The sequence below is a fragment of the Rhinoderma darwinii genome, chromosome 6 (assembly GCF_050947455.1).
Source record: "Rhinoderma darwinii isolate aRhiDar2 chromosome 6, aRhiDar2.hap1, whole genome shotgun sequence".
Taxonomy (NCBI): domain Eukaryota; kingdom Metazoa; phylum Chordata; class Amphibia; order Anura; family Rhinodermatidae; genus Rhinoderma; species Rhinoderma darwinii.
In genome coordinates, this window is record NC_134692.1 from 67,283,150 (window position 1) to 67,303,163 (window position 20,014).

Sequence of the window (20,014 nt, forward strand, 5' to 3'; positions counted from 1 at the left end):
TATACTCCAACGGTTGATGGCTTGAAGACTATACTGACTGTCATTTGCATCTACTATTTTGGAAAATCAGCGAAAAATAACATTTGCATAATAATTTGGAATGCGGTGTATGTAAACTTTTGGACATAAAACTGGACTTCTCTTCTGCATACCATCCACAATCTATTGGCCAAGTTGAACAAATTAATCAAGTGCTCGAAGACTATCTTCGCCATTTTGTATCAGCTCAACATTACAACTGGGTACATCTCCTTCCGTGGGCAGAATTCTCGTATAATAATTATCCTAGCGAATCCACTGCTACTTATCCATTTTTCATAATTTACAGCCAACATCCTCATGTGCCTCTCCCTGTGCCTGCTACCTCTGAAGTTCCCGCAGCCAATGTTTCCTACAGAAATATCCTCCAGATCTGGCAACAGATGGCGGTGGCGCGGATGAAGAGATACGCTGATAGGAAGAGAAGGCCACCTCATCAATTTGGTCTGGTTGTCCTCTAAGAATATTCGCTTGAAAGTTCCTTCCTGCAAATTTGCTCCTAGATTTCTAGGTCCCTTTGAAGTCTTGCGACAAATCAACCCTGTATCCTACAAAGTACGTCTGCCTCCTACCCTCAAAATTCCCAACTCCTTCCAGGTTTCTCTCCTGAAATCAGTAGTTCTCAACCGGTACAACAAATCAACTAAATCTGCAACTGCCCCCAGCGGTTCTTCAGACGTTTTCGAGGTCAAGGAGATTCTGGACTACAAGAAAGTATTGTACTTTTATCTTCTGGATTGATAGCGTTTTGGTCCTGAGGGGAGATCTTGGGAACCTGAAGAGAATATTGACACCCCAGCGCTCATCAAGAAATTCCTCCTATCCTCTGGACCTAAGAGGAGGGGGCGTAAGGGGTGGTACTGTAATTTCCGCGGCCGGCCGCCATTCCCCTCTTACCCGCAGCCATCACCGCAGGACTACGCCTCTCCGCCGACGTCTCCCTTCCCAGGAACACTGGCGCGCTCTGCTCTCTGCCTCCTCTCGCTATCTGTGCCATAGGGTGCACGCTCGTGACAATTCTTAAAGGGCCAGCGCATGCACCAGTAAAGTTGTCCCCAGCCTATCCCTGCGCACCCGGGCCCTTAAAAATGACCCTGCCCCTTTCCCCTGTGCCTAAGCCATGTCTGCAAAGTTCCGTAGCCTGTTCTTGAAATCAGTATCCATGTCCGGTGTCCGTGACAAGTCTAGTATCTGCGTCTAGTTTCCGTGTCAAGTGCAGTGTCCGTGACAACCTCAGTATCCGTGTCAAGTCCAGTGTCCGAGGTGACTTCAGTATCCATATCATGTGTCTGTGATAAGTCCAGTATTTGCATCTAGTATCCGTGTTCGGTGTCCGTGACAAGTCCTGTATCTGCATCCAGTGTCCATGACGACCTCAGTATCCGTGCCAAGTCCAGTGTCCGTGACGACTTCAGTATCCATGTCCGGTGTCCATGATAAGTCCAGTATTTGCGAATAGTGTCCATGCCAAGTCAAGTATCTGTGACGACTTCAGTATCCGTGTCCAGTGTCCGTGACAAGTCCAGTTTCTACATCCAGTGTCCGTGTCGACTTCAGCATCCGTGTCCGGTGTCCATGTCGAGACCGGTATCCATGTCCAGTGTCCGTGACAGGCCACCTTCCGACAATTCAGCACAAGCCAGTTTACAATAATCCGGCACAAGCCAGTTTACGATAATCCAGCACAAGACAGCTTCCAGCTATCTGTCCCCAGCCTGCAATCCAGGTACTACCGACCCGTGACTGTCCTATATTTGTTTGGCCAGCTACTACTCCGTTGCGGCGGCATGGCCTAGTGGGTCCATAACCCTGGTGGACGTTACATCATTCTTTCCTGATCTACAAGGTGCATTATGAAGGTGTTTTCAATAGCTATTTGTATTGACTCAAATTGTTTTCTTTCTACATTTATTGATGAGTGCATGCCCCAGGTGAGTAGATAGGGGGGCTGGTGGGGCACAGTTAGGTAGGAATGTGATGAGGGCACAGCATGTGGGTCTTTGTTCTCCTCTTCACTGGCAGGGCCCAAGGAGGTCCTGACTTCATCCCTCACTGTCCCGTAGCGCGGCCAATATTCTTTATTATTTTAAAGTAAAGTGGTAACAAGCTGAGTGGTCCACTCGATGCTGGGGACCTCAACCGAATGCAGGAGCCCCACCCTGTACCGGTTGCATCTAAATTCATGCCTGACCGAGCGATTGTTGTTTCTACTGCGCCTCCATGGGTCACTGCGGGCACCAACCCACTGACCTCACAGCCTAGTCCAAGAGTAGGGAAGGAACCCTCTGCTTTTGGTTTAGCCGGATATATTTGCGATGTTGCTCCAACACCACTGCAGGTCCTCGTGGCAGTAAACAACCTTCCACAGTATCACCGGTAACACACTCGAAGGTTGCTTGCTAACATCAAAAGCAACATAATCTCATGCAGCAAACGAGAAACTGTGCCACATGTTTAGTCCATAGTTCCACAGTTCCGTTTACAGGCTACCGTCCCTTTAAGACTGACACAGCTACTAACTACAGTTTTTAAAAAAACAACACACTTAACTTTGTATAAAGAATAACATCTCCAATGCATATATTCTTATGGAGAGGATCAGTGCTTAAACGAATACGGATGTATGTTGGATGGTTGTGATGAGTTCCCCTCTCTCTAAAATTGAATACTTAGCTGCTATATTCACGCCTTCCACCACACTAGGCCTCACTTGGTTTCGTGCAGGCTTAAATTAATATTTAAAAAATATTAAAACTGCAGCGGAACTAATTTTTTTTGCATATTTGCCAAAATAAAAATGTATATAAACGATAATGTAAGTGTACCAAAAAATGGCACCTACATAAAGCACAACTCGTCCCGCAAAAAAGACAGTCTCATACAGATACGTCAAACAAAAAATAAAAAAGTTATGAGGTCCGGGATGCAAAGCAGAAAAAAAAATCTGAAAATTGTTCTGTCCTCAAGGCCAAAATTGTCCGTGTCCTTAAAGGGGTTGTCCTTGACCGGACAACCGATGACCTATCCACACGATAGGTCATCAGTATATGATTGGAGATGGTCTGACACCAAAACCCTGCACCGATCAGTTGCTCCGGGCACCGGACAACAATGCCAGAAGCAGATGGCTCCGGTCACGGAATAGGGGCCAATCTGCAGCTCTGCTCCTATTCAAGTGAATAGGAGCACAGCTGCAGTTCTGCAGAATGACTGCTATGCAGTGGTCGGAAACATGCTTCCGTACATGGTTTTCTGATCAGAAAAGACCATGCCTGCATCAATGGAAAATGTATTGCTGAGCCCCGCCGACGCTAGTAACTCCTAGTGCTGGGATTCCTTAGTATCAGAACGAGTCCCCACACTTGGTTTATAGTAGCACATCCACCCAAGATACGCCAAAAGTCCGAGATACAAGGCTCAGTAAACTAAGCAGTGACAGCTCTAAGCTGTCATTGGTTAATTTACATCACGTGGTGGCTGGTTACCTCAGTTCATTGCCCTACTTTTAAAAGTAGGCAATGAACTGAGGTAACCTGGGACCACATGATGTAAATGACAGGTTAGAGCTTTCCCTGCTTAGTTTACTGTCACAGACCCAGGTATGATAATGGTTTTGCTTTTTTACTTATTAATGTTTCTAATGTTTTTTGTGGATTTTTTTTACAGGTTCGGTCGTTGGACTACGTCAGATTGGAGAAATACTTGACGCCGTTTTTATTTTCAATAAATTGGCTAAAGAGGGTTGTGGGGGGGTTTACTTCAAAAACATTTTTTTTCTGTGTGTCTAACACTAATATGGCTAACACTAACCCCCCATTATTACACCGGTACCCACCGCCACCAGTGGTGCTGGGAAGAGTCGGGTTTATCTGAAGTGATGGTCGGGTATTGGGGCAGTGGCAGGCTGGTTTTATTAGGCTGAGAAAGCCCAAATACAATGGGCCTTCCCACCCTGGTAATGCTAGGCTACTGCTGCTTTAATGTATCTGACTGGTTATGAAAAATGGGGGGCACGTCGTATTTTTTTAAAATATATAATTGAAAAAAAAAAAAACATGGGGTCTCCCCATTTTTCATGACCAGCTAGATACCATAAAGCAGCTGCAGCCTATCATTTCCAGGGTGGGAAGGGCCATTGTTTTTGGGCTTTACCAACCTAATGATACCAGCCTGCAGCCGCCCCAGTGCCCGGGCTAGCTGTCACTTCAGATGGTCTGGTACCGGATTATACCCAGCTCTTACCGGCACCCCTGGTGGCGGTGGGTATCGGGGTAATAATGGAGGAACAAACGAGATATAGGAGCTGCACTGCAGCATAAAGTTGTGGGTGCTATCCTCAGAGGAATCTTGACAAAAGACCTCAAGCAAAGATCAGACCACAATCCAAAAGAAGAGGCAGCACTCCAATGGTATAGAAAAATCCAAAATTTATTCACCCAACATACAGCCTGTATGTTGGGTGAATCATCTGTAGGATTTTTCTATACCATTGGAGTGCTGCCTCTTCTTTTGGATTGGGGTAATAATGGAGGGGTTAGTGTTAGCCTCTTCACCGGGTAACACTAAGCCCCGCCTCAGTCCATTGGCCTACTTTTAAAAGTAGGGCGATCTACTGAGGTAACCGGCAGGGCTTTTTTTTGCTCCAGTCGGGCAGGGGGGCCGCTGCAGGAGTGTTTTTCTTTTTCTAAAAAATAATAAACGGTGACCCGATCAATCATAGGGTAAATGGGCCCCAGTGTTCATGTGGGGGGCATGGGAGGGAATGGTAATGGTGTAGCACTGAGCATTTCTTTTAGGGTATGTCCACACAGCATAAACACTGCGGATTTTCCGCAATGAATTTCATTGCGAGAAATCCGCAGCATAATACGGTAGCAGCAGAGTGCATGAGATTTGAACAAATATGGGTATAAAAAGCCCACCGAAAAAAGTTTATAAATTGACCTCTGGTGCGTTTTTATAATCTGCAGCATGTCAATTTATGCTGCGGGAATGCAGGTTTTCCCTATTGAATTTTTTGGGGAGGTAAAACCCGCAAGCACATGTTGCTATTTTTGCAGCGGAAAAGCTGTGTTATCGGGGGCGTCAGCCCTAAAAGTGCCTTGGGCAGTACAAACTCCAAATATGGCCCTGCTGATGACCTATCCTATGATCCCCTTTAAGGGGTTAAAGAGCAGCACGTGAGCATGGAGAAAATATAGTTTATTGACTGTCAGTATGAGGGGGTCACATGTTGTTCTTGGGGGGGGGGGGGGGGGGGGTGGGGCAACTCATCAAAACAAGTGCAAGGTGAACAATGGAGCAAGCGCCGCCACAAGCAATCAGAACACTGCTTTCATTTTTTTAAAGGACCTTTGAAAAATGAGAGCTGAAATATGATTGGTTTCTGTGGGTAACTAACTGCTAAACTTTCCTCTTGCGCTAGTTTTGTTCAATTTCCTGACATATAGGAGCAGTGGACGGGGAGCCTCCCCTCAGAAATAGATACAATACTAGTACACACAATATTGTAGTGCACACGTGGCATGTGTGGGAATGTTGACAAGCCGTTCCACACCATTGCGCTTCAAACATTCCTTCTACCGGCCCCAGCACTGCAATTCTGGCGTGTAATGAGTCAGTAATGGAAACGAGGCTTGTAACGCAAATACTTCCTCCACCTCTTACCACGCCCCGTAGCGACCAAGCAAGCTGTAGCTGGCGCGTCATTATCCTTGGATACCGGCTGCACAGGGCCTTTCCTGCAGTGCGGTGATAACGTTACTGGCCGGGGATGAAGTTAACTCGGAAGCAGGTGTTGTCCCGGGCGAAGGCGTCAGAGCTGGACAGTGTGAGGAAATTAAACTGCTGGTGAGTGTAACGGGTCTTAATGATGTGATGGCGCAGATGGTAATGGTGTAGTCCTTCAATGTGGTACCCAGTGCAGAAAGTTGGATCTTGCCAGTGCCCAGATACATGTACAACAACTAGATTTTGTCCTCCGTTGCTTTGGCACTGGACAATGGGAATAATGTTTGTTCCTTCACTCTAAATATCTGTATTGTGCCTTTATGAGTTATTCTTTTACATATATGAGACTGACATCACGTACCGCTTCCACGGTCAGGGAATATCGTGTACCGCTTCCATGGTCAGGGAATATCGTGTACCGCTTCCCCAGTCACGTGATATCACTTCCTGCTTCCCCAGTCACGTGATATCACTTCCTGCTTCCCCAGACACGTGATATCACTTCCTGCTTCCCCAGACACGTGATATCACTTCCTGCTTCCCCAGACACGTGATATCACTTCCTGCTTCCCCAGACACGTGATATCACTTCCTGCTTCCCCAGACACGTGATATCACTTCCTGCTTCCACAGTCACGTGATATCACATATCGCTTCCACAGTCACGTGATGTCACGTACCGCCACCAGTCACATGACATCACGTACCGCCGCCACGTGACCTAACGTCCCACAGCCACGTAGCATCACGTACCGTCGACAGACATGTGATGTCTTTAGAATTCATAAGGAATCTGTAAATACACATTTATGCTTTTATATGAAATCAGAGGCACACAGACGTACAGTATGGGCCCTTAAAATTATATTGATGGCGTATTATTCCAACACAGATCCGTAAGGTTTGATTAAAATATGCGGTTTTTATGGCGTTTTTTTGAGTCAAACACTGCAATTCTGGCGTGTAATGAGTCAGTAATGGAAACGAGGCTTGTAACGCAAATACTTCCTCCACCTCTTACCACGCCCCGTAGCGACCAAGCAAGCTGTAGCTGGCGCGTCATTATCCTTGGATACCGGCTGCACAGGGCCTTTCCTGCAGTGCGGTGATAACGTTACTGGCCGGGGATGAAGTTAACTCGGAAGCAGGTGTTGTCCCGGGCGAAGGCGTCAGAGCTGGACAGTGTGAGGAAATTAAACTGCTGGTGAGTGTAACGGGTCTTAATGATGTGATGGCGCAGATGGTAATGGTGTAGTCCTTCAATGTGGTACCCAGTGCAGAAAGTTGGATCTTGCCAGTGCCCAGATACATGTACAACAACTAGATTTTGTCCTCCGTTGCTTTGGCACTGGACAATGGGAATAATGTTTGTTCCTTCACTCTAAATATCTGTATTGTGCCTTTATGAGTTATTCTTTTACATATATGAGACTGACATCACTTCCTGCTTCCACAGTCACGTGATATCACATATCGCTTCCACAGTCACGTGACGTCACGTACCGCCACCAGTCACATGACATCACGTACCGCCGCCACGTGACCTAACGTCCCACAGCCACGTAGCATCACGTACCGTCGACAGACATGTGATGTCTTTAGAATTCATAAGGAATCTGTAAATACACATTTATGCTTTTATATGAAATCAGAGGCACACAGACGTACAGTATGGGCCCTTAAAATTATATTGATGGCGTATTATTCCAACACAGATCCGTAAGGTTTGATTAAAATATGCGGTTTTTATGGCGTTTTTTTGAGTCAAACACAGGAGTGGATACAAAAGAGAGGAGGCATATCGGTCTTTCCTTGACACTTTCCCTTTTTTTTGGATCCACTCCTGTGTTTGTTTGTTTGTTTTCTTGGTTTTTTTTTATTGGATTTTTTAGTTATGTTTCATTTATTTATATTTTATTCCACCCCCTTTTTAACCCCTTCCCTGCTGCAGCCAGTTTTGCTATTCCTGACAGAGCCTCATTTTTCCAATCTATGTGGTTATCACTTTGTAGTGCTCTTACTTATCCAAGCAATTCTGAGACAGTTTCACACATTGTACTTTGTTAGTGGTAAAATTTTGTCGATACATTCAGTGTTTTATTTGTGAAAAACATCAACATTTTTAGAAAATTTGCAAAGATTAGCATTTTTCTTTAATTAAATGTTTCTGCTTATAGGACAAAGAGTTATTTCACACATAATAGTTACCAGTTAACATTTTCCAAATGTCTACTTTATGTTGGCATAGTTTTTTTTTAAACATCCTTTTATTTTTTTTAGGACATTACAAGGCTACCAGTATTTTCTCACATTTTCAAGAAAAATTTAAAAGCCTATTTTTTTTAGTGACCAGTTCAGTTCTGAAGTGGCTTTGAAGGGCCTTTATATTAGAAACCCCCATAAATCACCTCATTTTAAAAATTGACCCCCTCAAAGTATTTAAAACAGCTTTTAGAAAGTTTCTTAAGCCTTTAGGCATTTCACAGGAATTAACGCAAAGTAATGGTGAAATGACCAAAAACAAGCAATTCTGAGTAGTTTTTTTTCCGGCATTCACAGTGCGCCATAAATGACATGTTAACTTTATTCTGCGGGTTGATATAATTATGGCGATATAAAATGTATAAAAAAATTTTTTGCAGCTTTTGCACAATAAAGTCACTTTTAAAAAAAAAATAATAATTTGTTTTCTGTGTCGCGATATTTTAAGACCAATAACCTTTTTTTATTTCTGCGCCGACAAAGCTGTGTCAGGGATTTTTTTTTTGCTGGCCGGGCTTTTGTTTATATTGGTACTATTTTGGGGTAAATTAATTTTTGATCACTTATTTTTCCATTTTTTGCGAGGAGATGTGACCTCAAAACAGCAATTCTTTTTATATTTTTTTCTACAGAGTTGACCAGGCGGGATAAATTACGTAACCGTTTTATAATTTGGGTCGTTACGGCCGCGGTGATACCAACTATGTATAATTCATTTTATTTTTTCCCAATAATAAAAGACTTCTAATCGGGAAGAAAAGCAGGACTTTATTTAACATAAAAAAATTTATTTACAAGATTTTTATAAACTATTTTTTTTTTATCCCACAAGGGGACTTGAAGGCTTGCAACACTGATCACTATACTAATACACCGCACTACATACGTAGTCCAATATATTAGAGCTGTAAGTTTGACACCGTCAACAAGCTTATTAGGACTTGCATAGGGGCGGGTCCTAACAGGCATCCGTACCTGGCAGACCAGGAGGCCATTTTTAGGTTTTCGGTTGCCATACCAACCATCGGCACAGAGATAGAAGCAGTAACATGCTGCTCATGGTGGCAAGCTGCTGGGAGAGGTGAAGCTGCAAACAAGTGAGAGGCAGAGAGAGATCTGACTGAGGAGGCTGCTGTCGGAGGTCGACACGTCATCTGTACTGGTTGGGAATCTGGCTTGGCCGCAACCGCCTGAAGGGGCGCCATGTGTTTTCCAGTGTAGTGAGGATGACTGAGGGTCTGAGATGGCAACCTAGGCAGTGACCGGAGTACAGAGAGAGAGAGGGACGAATACCTGACTACAGTAACAAATTGGAGAGAGAAGCCATGAGGATTGACCAAAGAAAGACTGGAACTGAGGAGCCTAGAGAAGACTAGTGAGAACTGGGCCAGTCTGCATCCTTCGTTGAGCCTGTGGTGGCAGCAGGGTCCTGAAGAGCGAGCAACGGGTTAGAATGGCAGCCTGCCCACACTGTACGGAGAACTACAGAGCTGCACTTTTTTTGTGCTTCTTTTTGTATTGAAAAGTGTAGTCCTCTATCTGTATCAATATAGTAAAAAAAAAAAATGAAAAAGTTAATAAAAGAACACCTTTTTGACATATCTCAAATTCATTAAATTGTATACATTTAGGGTATACATTGGAAGACTTTGAAAATCATATTGCCTGGCCACTGCAAAAGTTAAAGTGACTCCTTTAGCGGCTTAACTAACTCCAAAAGTCTATAGTCTTTTGGTTTCAAATACTGAAATGGGAACTATATAGTTATGTGTTTTGTGTTCACCTACGTTGTACTATACTGTAAGAACTTAGAAGATGTGTAATTCTTAATTCAAGATGTTCTATTTATATATATATTTTTTTTCTTTATTTCAGGGGAAGTCGTGTTACTGATGTAAGTAATATCTACAATTATACTTATGGTTTAGTGTGTTAAGAATTAGTACCTTCTTATTCTGCCGTTCATACGTCAGCTGTAGACAGCTGAGAGGCCGCTATGTCTCCTCTTTTGCCATTGGCTACTTCGCCTGACACACCTTCGGATGTGTCATCTGACGCACCTATATCAGGATCCTTTTCATCCCGCGCCGCCATTAGCCCCGTGGACCCCTGAGGACGCTACTTAGTAGCGAAACATGTCGGGGGGGCTGCTAATATTTTAAACACAGCCGTCGACCTGACCTACTGTTGTTCACTGGACACTTTATAAATTACAATTCTAACTGGATAGGGAAAATATTGATACTCCTATGCCTATACTGTGTGTGTCTGTTGATTCAGATAACACTTATATGTATCCGGTTCTCGGCTGTTGACAATTTTAATCTAATATTCATGTGGTCTGTTTAGGCTATACGTAGCTGAATAAAAGTTTTTTATTTTACCTATATTGTGGTGGCTGGGAAATTGGGCTTAGCTGTTGCAGACAGCCTTCTCCGTATTTAAGAATTAGAACAACTCTATTGAGTTGTACCTACTTGCTGCTCATGCAAGGTCGAAGAATTAAAAGTAAGGAGCTGCGCATAGTAAACCACATATAGCATAACTGGGACACTCTATTCCCTGGGAAGCAGTATTATCAATGAATAGGTCTGAGCCATCACTATAAGAGCTCCCTAATGGTCCATCTCAGGAGGGGTAAGGGAAATAATCTTTCCTGTTTCCTGATAAATCCATCCTTCCAAGGACTAAATGAAAATAAGCGATTTGTAAAATAATTTGTTATATTAAAGACTCTCCGTAGAATAGTTATGTCAATTGCATCTGTTCATTTACAGATTGCTTTTCAGGTTGTTGTGAAAAATCAGAATTTAGCAAGGGGCTTCTAGTTCAGCATCACAAAGGAGAATATCTCTGACAGAAATTATATATTGTGCATTTGGTCTGGACCGGTTTAGAAGGGGCGCATTGTGTCATTTTTACAACAAAAGTTTAATCATAGTTCTTTTTACATATAAGGCCTCATGCACACGACCGTAAGGGTTTTTACTGTCTGCAAATACGGATCCGATGGTGACGGATACACATCCATAGCCGCCCCCAATTGCGGAAGCGCCAATAGATTTCTATGGGTGAGTCCGTGCCGCATTTGCGGACAAGAATAGGACCTTTTCTATATTTTGCAGATCACTTATACGGCACAGACACGCATCCGTAAATATAGGATGTGTGTCCGTGGCCAATAGAAATGAATGGGTCCGCAATTTCATCCGTAATTACGAATGAAAACTACGGTCGTGTGCATGGGACCTAAGACTGTATGTGTTACATGTTGCTTGAAGCCAATTATACAGTACTTCTCCCTTTAGGCTCTACTTTACACTGCTTGCCGTTTGCATGTGTCTGCTTACAACAGACATTGTCGCCACCAATGTGGGAGTGTCAGGGTTCAGAACGCTGTGACCCCTGCTGGATGCTTGAGCAGGTGTCCGTGGCACTGGAAAAGTGGTGAGCCACTTTGTCTCCAGTCCGCTCCACTCAACTTTTTTCATTGACTATAATAGCCTTCTATGTGTCCGCATAGACAAAGACAAAGTGGCACAGTTCTTTCTCTCCATTATCTAGCATTAGTGGCATATTGCTATGTGTATGTGTAGATAAATTATATACAGTAAACCTTTTATAATAGTTTGAAAAATTTAATGAGAAAACTTTCTGTTATAAGGTGATATCTGTCATTGCTAAACACTCTAATATTTTAAACACAGTCATTACGGAATATTCTAGTATTCATTTGATTCATCACTGCTTGCATGCCACCATATGTATTGTAGGAGCCCTTGTATTAGTTTATATTAACATTGTGTATAAACGTGGTTATTTTTGTAGATCTCAATATGTCACGAGCTTCCAAACATCGAAGTTATGTCATTAAGGTAAGGGATTCTTTTTTCCCTCAATAATCTTTGTAAAGCTAATGTACATATGTGGTGTGATACCTAGAAGGAGAAGGACCCCTTATCTGCCCCTCACCGCACATGTTATCAGGCCTAAAAACGATGGTGTGGTCCTCACCAACTCTTATAAAATGTCATTTTTTTTTTTTTTTTAAAAAGTAAACGAACATTTAGAAGCCAGGTAAAAAATAAGTACACCCAATAGTTCAGTAACTTAAAATAAACATTTTCTGTGGCAGTTTATCAGTCTCCCACATCGTTTTGAGAAATGTGAGTACTTTATTTCTTACAACTTTGCTTCAGTTCATTGATGTTTGAGGGCATTTATTTATGCACAGCTCTCTTGGAGCATTCCTCCGTTTTACTGAAAAACTATTATAGCACAGGAGTGTGCACAATAATAGTTTTTCTAAGTCACTTGTATTACTGATTTGGCTTCTAGCAGCAGCACGGACTGTGTAAAGTCTCGTAACTCTGCAGTAGGAGACAGAGCGTCCTGCTATAGGATTCAACAGCATTGGCGACTATTCTGGATACGGGAGCCATGGAGATGCAGAGTTATGAGCCATCGGCAGCACAGACTATAGACAGTCCGTGCTGTAGTCAAAACTGAAACAGTAATACAAGTTTTTTAGAACAACGATTATTGTGCACACTCCTGTACTATAATCATTTTTCTATATAATGTCAGTGAAACTGGAGGTACGCTTTAAGACCCACCACAGCATCTCGATGGGGTTTAGGTCTGAATTTTGACTTGGCCATTCCAATACCTTGTTTTTTTTTTTTTCTTCTTTAGCCATACAGATGACTATTTGCTGGTGGGCTTTGGAGTGTTGTCCTGTTGCATGACCCAATTTTGGACCAGCTAATGTTTCTGGACAGATGGGCTCACATTTTGCTTAAAAATATTCTAGAATAAAGTGGAGTTCATCATTGTCTTAATGATTGCAGGTTTCCTAGATCCTGTGGCTGCAAAGCAAACCCAAATCACCACCGCTCCACCACCGTGCTTGACAGATAATATGAGGTGTTTGTGGTGATACGCTGTGTTTGGGTTTTGCAGTCCATGATAACCAAAAATCTCCTCCTTGGTATTATGAATATAAACATTTAATGTGCTTACAGAGGTTTGTACAGATCTAGCAATCGCCATCTCTACTAGGCGATTTGATTATCCTGCTCCGGTGTGTTATGCTATTTGAGTAAATCGCCATTCTAATAGACTTACTATCAGAAGGGTGCGCTATACAAATGGTTGAATTTGCCGTGGCACATTGCTCAAATAGAGTAGCGCACTATTTTTTACGGATGTCGATTGCTTTATCTGTAGGTCACATGATGTAGCTCTTGGGTTTTTCTCTAAGGTTTTAAACTGTCTGGTCAAAAGAATTTGGATCAGCCATAACCGTAAAATCACCTGCCTAATATTGTATAGATCCTCCTCGTGCCACCAAAATAACTGAGCTGTCAAGGCATGGACTCCATAAGACCTCTGTCAGTGTCTTATGGTATCTGGGTCCAAGATGTTCGCAACAGAGTCTTTAGGTCCTGTAAGTTGTGAGGCCTCTATGGATCGGACTTCTTTTTTTAGCACATCCCACAAATCATCGATTGGATTGAGATCTGGGGAATTTGGAGGCCAAGTGAACACCTTGAACGCTTTGTCATGTTCCTCAAACCATTCCTGAATAAATGTAACATCCACATGAATGCCGGGACACAAGATTTCCTATCAGAACCTTGCCCAGTGCATCACGCTGCCTCCGCCAGCTTGCCTTCTTCCTATAGTGCTTCCTGGTGCTATCTAATCCTTAGGTAAGTGACGCTCGCACACCTGCTCTCCACATGATATAAAAGAAAACGTGATTTATCAGACAAGGCCACCTTCTTTCATTGCTCCATGGTCCAGTTCTATTTCTCACGTGCCCTTTTTAGGGTCTTTCGGCAGTAGATCAGGGTCAGCATAAGCACTCTAAATGGACTGCAGCTACTCCTATCATAGTCCGCATTAATTTTTTTCGCAATTTGAGCAACAGTACCTCTACTGTGAGATTGGACCAGATGGCTAGCCTTCATTTCCCCATTCGCATCAATACGCCTTGGGCACCCATAACCCTGTCGGTTGTCATTTCTAGGACCACCTTTGGTAGGTACCAACCACTGCAACACCCCATGAGATCTGTCATTTTGGAGTTGCTCTGACTTCGTCATCTAGCCATCACAATTTGGTCCTTGTCAAAGTTTCTCAGAATCTTACGCTTGCCTAAAACCTACATATCTTTGCACTATAATTGTATTATAACAGTTTTTTATGTATTTGTTTTCAGTCACAGTTTATGCAAATGTACTTCATTGCTCTAGGACTCCACGGCCACACAGGTTGGCTTGTGAGTCATGGTGAAATGGTGCCATCATTCATGCATGACCTTGATGTTTTAATGATGACACAATATTTCTCCCCAATGGTGGTTTTGTGCGATTCGCGGTAACCAGAATTGTACAGCGACTCACGTACGCGTCTCTCTGGAGGACTAATCTTATAAAGTGTTTTCGCTGGTCATTATCTTTTACAGTTTCTTATTTATCTGGATAGAATCTCATAATGGTACAGCTGTATAAAAAGAGGGTGTAATAAATCCTAATTTTTCACTTCTATAACTAGGGTCATAGTGTGCATAATGTTAATTTGTGATTTGTAACTCTTTTCAGTGCAAATAGCATTTCCACCTTGGAACCAATAAGCCACTGTCAAAACCTGGCTGAATTATATCTGAGGAAAAATAACGTTTCCAACCTGACTGAACTTTACTACCTGAAACTTCTTCCAAGGCTCAAAATATTGTGGCTGTCGGAGAATCCCTGCTGCAACTCAGATCCCCACAAATATAGAATGACCGTGCTAAGAAACCTTCCTAATCTTCAGAAACTAGACAATCGAGGTAAGAAATCTGGGGTAGTTGTTTTCTTCTGACTATGTGCTACATGCTTTACGAAGGGCAATTTCCCTATCCAAATCTTTCGGGAGTTCTCTAGGATACACGTATATTTGGCACTTTGTGAACAACTGTAGTATGTACTTTTATGAATATTGTTCACAAAATGCCTATTTCCATTGTGCATATTGGGGCACTTTGGGTTCTTAGTAGGGCTGGGTGATTATGACATAAATCAAAATGACGATTAATTGAACATGTAACCTCATTTACGATTAATAAACTATTTTAGGCCACACCCCTTTTTGCATGCCATGCCCCCTATTTTCATGCCACGCCATTTAATTGATATAGATCCCCTGAACCTGCTGTATACTACCGTATATAATATACCCCCTGACACTTCCCCTCATACAGTTTAATGTCCCTATAGCTGTCCCCACGCAGTATAATGGCCCCATACAGCCCCGATAGTGCCTAATACAAATAATCAAATACATACTCACCTAACCCCGTTCCAACAGCGAGTGGAGGAGATCCCTCTGCTCCTCCGGTCTGTGTAGCTCGGTGCATATTTTCAGGTTCCGCTGCACTTCTGGCATATACCGGCTTTTAAGACATCCTATTGGTCCACAGTGTCCTCAATGCCCACCCTATTTACTTGTTGTTTAGCCTCAATGCCCACGCACCACGGTGAGTGGACAGTGCCTGCCCCAATGGTATATGCACGTATGATGGGTATTATATAAAGGGAAGGAGAAGTCAGCAGCACAACCAAATAATTGTCCAGAGAAGAAAAGGCAAAATATCCCAGCGAGGGATGGTGCACGCAGCACAAATGTCCCAGGTCCAGAGGGACAGCTTGCACAAAGTAGATAGAAGAAAGACTGCAGCACTCAAATATCCAAAAGGTGTTGGTCTTTATTCAACCGGTTCTCTGTGGATTAGCGTGATGTCCATTAACAGGCACTATCACGTATGTTAACTTAGTGCGCATGCGCGGTCCGCACCGAGATTGCGATGCGCAACCATGGAGATGGCAGACGCCGGATATTGATGACAAGGAGTGCCTGTCATGCGCAATGGAGAACTGCAGACGCTGGTAGTACAATGAAGAAAAGGGACATGACCCTCAAAAAATAGTATACCAATAATATACAAGAGTACAAAAAGGTGTTCACTCATCCGTTCACTTTGGTACTTCTGCACCGCTTTCCATCATGTCCCAGGGTATGTGCTGGCCTCTTTTTCTCATATATGCATATTAGCTAGAGTTAGGTTTAGTCCCTCGGCCACTTATGCCTTTATCCATTACTAGGGCTTTTCTAGTCTAGCTATTCATCTTGTTCACTAGTTAGGCAGCATTTTGATTATATGTGGGGTTTTTGTTATCCTGTGCCCACGTTTATCTTCTCCCCTGTGGGTTTATTTTAGCGTGTGCTTTAGCCATTTTTGGATGGTTGACTCTGTGTGCTCATGGTCTGTTCCATCTGACCCTGCTGTTTAAACTCTTCCGTGTATGGTTCCTTTTTTATCCTGTATTATGTGATTATGTACTATATTCAATAAAGATTTTTGTACTCTTGTATATTATTGGTATACTATTTTTTGAGGGTCATGTCCCTTTTCTTTGGTTCGCTTTTAGGTTGTCTGCTATATTGAGGGACCCTTGTATACGCCATTGGTTTGGTGTGAGGTTTGTTTAGGTTGTTCAATGCTGGTAGTACAATGAGCCTGAATCTACTGATATACAGGTACTTTATTGGCGATCTATATATATTTGGTGATTTATATTACATTCGGATAATATGGGGGATATTTATTCATGTTGTTATGCATATTTTTTGTGTATACATTTATTTTTTATATTAAATGTGTATAGGAAGTGATGTCATTTGACATGTGTTATATAAAGTGTGCACTGATTCACTATCATTATGCTTGATAAAGACCCAACAGGGGTTGAAACGTTGCAGTTTTTATTGCTTGGTGAATAAAGACCAACATCTTTTGGATATTTGAGTGCTGCAGTCTTTCTTATATCTACTTTGTTATATACAGGGATGATGTCTGACTGGTATATACAGGGATAATGGGGTTTTTATACATGGATGATGGGGTCCCTGCATATAACCCCCATTATTCCTGTATATTACCCCCATCATTCCTGTATATTATGCCCATCATTCCTGTATATAAACCCCATCATCCCTGTATACAGGGTTGATGGGGGTAATATACAGGGATAATGGGAGATATATACAGGGATGATTGAGATTCTATACAGTGATGATGAAGTTTATATACAGGGACCCTCATCCCTGTATATAACCCCCATCATCCGTGTATATAACATTGCGGCGGGAATTGAGGCTTAACAAGAAATAAATAGGGTGTGCATTGAGGACTCCATGGACCAATAAGCTGCATATAATGCCTGTATATGGGAGAAGGGCAGCGGGACTCTGCATACATTCGTTCTGAGCCAATCATGGCTCAGCACAGACAGGCACATGGCAGTGACGTCATCACGCCTGTCTACGCTGAGCCGTGAGCGGCCAGCGTTTTACAGTGCATAATAGAGCGGGGAACTGATGTCCTGCCCCCTCATGAACAGTAAGTGTTAGAGTGCCTGTTTATCAGTATTTTGCGCCTGTGCAACCTCCCTTCATGTAGCATTGTGGCTTGTCTGCATCCTGCTGGTGCTTGAACCTGCCGTTGTGTCATTAAGTATGGCCTTTTTCTGTGTTTTAGATACTACTCTGCTAGTGACTGCTGCCCAGCATGTGAAACATGATCCCTCTAGAGACAGGGAGGAAAGGGGGCAGCAAGGAGCAGTAAAGATAGCAGGCAGAGAAGAGGACAGAATGTGTGACATCCCGTACTTCAGGGAGTGTCGAGAGGGGAGATAACCAGGTTTTCAAAGTACAGGATGTCAAACAAGCAGGAGATAAACACCAGGGCATGGTCATGTGACTTCATGCGAGACTAGCTTACAGTGGCATTTCAGCTACAGACTGTACATTAGTGATAAATCCTGCTGCAGTTAAATGGTCACTGACCTTTCAACAAACTTTGCACAAAACAATAGTGTAAGCGCATATAAGAAGCTTTGTAATATATCTTATTAGCGAAAAATTCCATTCCCCACTTATCAGCCAGGTCCGAGCATTAAGACCCCCACCAATCGCTAAATCGAAGCGGCAGAAGCACTTGTGTGAGCATTCAGCCGCTTCGTGTCTGTTCGTCTTTTTCCGGAAATTAATGTATCGGAGTACGGGCTCAATAGAAAGTCCATGTGCCTGTACTCCGATACATCGGCTTTCCGGAAAAAGCCGAACAAAAACGAAGCGACTGAGTGCTCACACGAGTGCTTCAGCCGCTTTGTTTTAGCGATTGGTGGGGGGTCTCCATGCTCGGACCCCCACCAATCAAAACTTCTGACATGTTACTATGATGCTAAACATGATGGTATTATGTACCTGGAAAGGCACAGAAATCCAATATTTTACAAGCTAAGTGTTTTTCAGGACTACCTGTAGGTGGCAGCAGTGTACAATATTTAACTATTTTTCTATGATCTCTTAATTTATTGGCATAAGCTGTAGTTTAGTGCTGGTTTTTTTCTGTCTTACATCGTGACGAGCAATCAATATTTATGCTTGTTTTCTACATTGTGGGTCAAATGTTTATACACAAATAAATAATTAGTCTTACCTCTGTTGGATCTGTAAAAACAGAAAATGACATACAATATATACGTCTCTTAATTTCAGAATCCTGCGTCTCTTTTCTTTGCTGAATAGCAACCGGAGGCAGAGAAATCACTAATAATACCACTATACAAGGGAGAAATAATACCGCCACATATTACCACCACACAGTGTCTAAATAATAACACTACACTGTTACCTAATATAAACCACTATTTAAATATTACCACAAACTGACCATATAGTGGTAGATACCAGATTCATATACAGGCGCTCTGCAGACCATATAAGTTAATAGAGTACAGTTATAACCAGTGACTCACCTGTGACGTCTTCTCTGATTTCGGTTGTTTTTTTTTGTCAACTTCTCCCGACCACGACTCGTCTCTGCAGAGTTTGCTGCACAGATGTCTTTGGCTTCTTGCTTTTCCAGCACCATCCTGCTGATTACTGTACCTGCTGGGTAGTAAAGTGCTTCTCAATACTGTACTTCAGAAATAATGGTGTCATAACTATAGTTAACCCAAGCATAATAGTGCCAAACAGATAGTGCCCCACACAGCTATGTGCTTGTTTTGACCACACCGTAATAGTGCCCCAACAAACTAATAGAATACCACTTTGCCCCAACACAGTAATAGTGCCCTTCTAGTGCCCCGTCACAGTAATAATGCCCCCTTATTGCCCAACACACAGTAATAGTGCCACCAAATAATAATAGTGCCCTGTTAGGTAAGCCCCAAAACAGTAAAAGTCCCCATTTAGGACCCCCAAATAGTAATAGTGCATTTTAAGTAGTACACAGTAAATTGCCACTGCCCCCCCCCCCCACATAACAGACCCCTAAATTCAGACCTACCACCAGAGGAGGGGGAAAACTCAGACCCCAGATCAGTTGTCTTCTTATACTCACAGCTCCTTGCTTCATGGTTCTCTTCTTTTCCAAGCCCCGCCTGCTGCACACTGGGTCATGACACCAGCCAGCATCAAAATGTTGTGTACAGTGCCAGGACCCAGTGCAGTGTGCAACTCTTAAAGAGGCTCTGTCACCACATTATAAGTGCCCTATCTCCTACATAAGGAGATCGGCGCTATAATGTAGGTGACAGCAGTGCTTTTTATTTAAAAAAAACTATCTATTTTCACCACTTTATTAGCGATTTTAGATTTATGCTAATGAGTTGCTTAATGCCCAAGTGGGCGTGTTTTTACTTTAGACCAAGTGGGCGTTGTACAGAGGAGTGTATGATGCTGACCAATCAGCGTCATGCACTCCTCTCCATTCATTTAGTCAGCGCATAGGGATCCTTTTAGATCAGTATGTGCTGTCTTATACGAACACATTAACAATACTGAAGTGTTTAGACAGTGAATAGACATTCCACGGGATGTTTAGTCACAATCTGTGCACTTCATTACTCTGTCTGTGGTAGTTACA

At 42.8% G+C, this 20,014-nt stretch overlaps 1 protein-coding gene across 1 annotated transcript in view; it reads left to right on the forward strand.

Moving 5' to 3' along the window:
* Positions 1–6,783: 6,783 nt before the first annotated feature.
* The window catches only part of CFAP410 (cilia and flagella associated protein 410), a 35,578-nt gene continuing 22,347 nt past the window's right edge, over positions 6,784–20,014 (forward strand). Inside the window, exons 1-4 of the mRNA XM_075829908.1 lie at positions 6,784–6,973; positions 9,907–9,925; positions 11,860–11,906; positions 14,640–14,869. Coding sequence (XP_075686023.1) covers positions 6,897–6,973; positions 9,907–9,925; positions 11,860–11,906; positions 14,640–14,869 — 373 coding nt within the window. The 5' untranslated portion in view covers positions 6,784–6,896. The remainder of the gene's footprint in view (positions 6,974–9,906; positions 9,926–11,859; positions 11,907–14,639; positions 14,870–20,014) is intronic.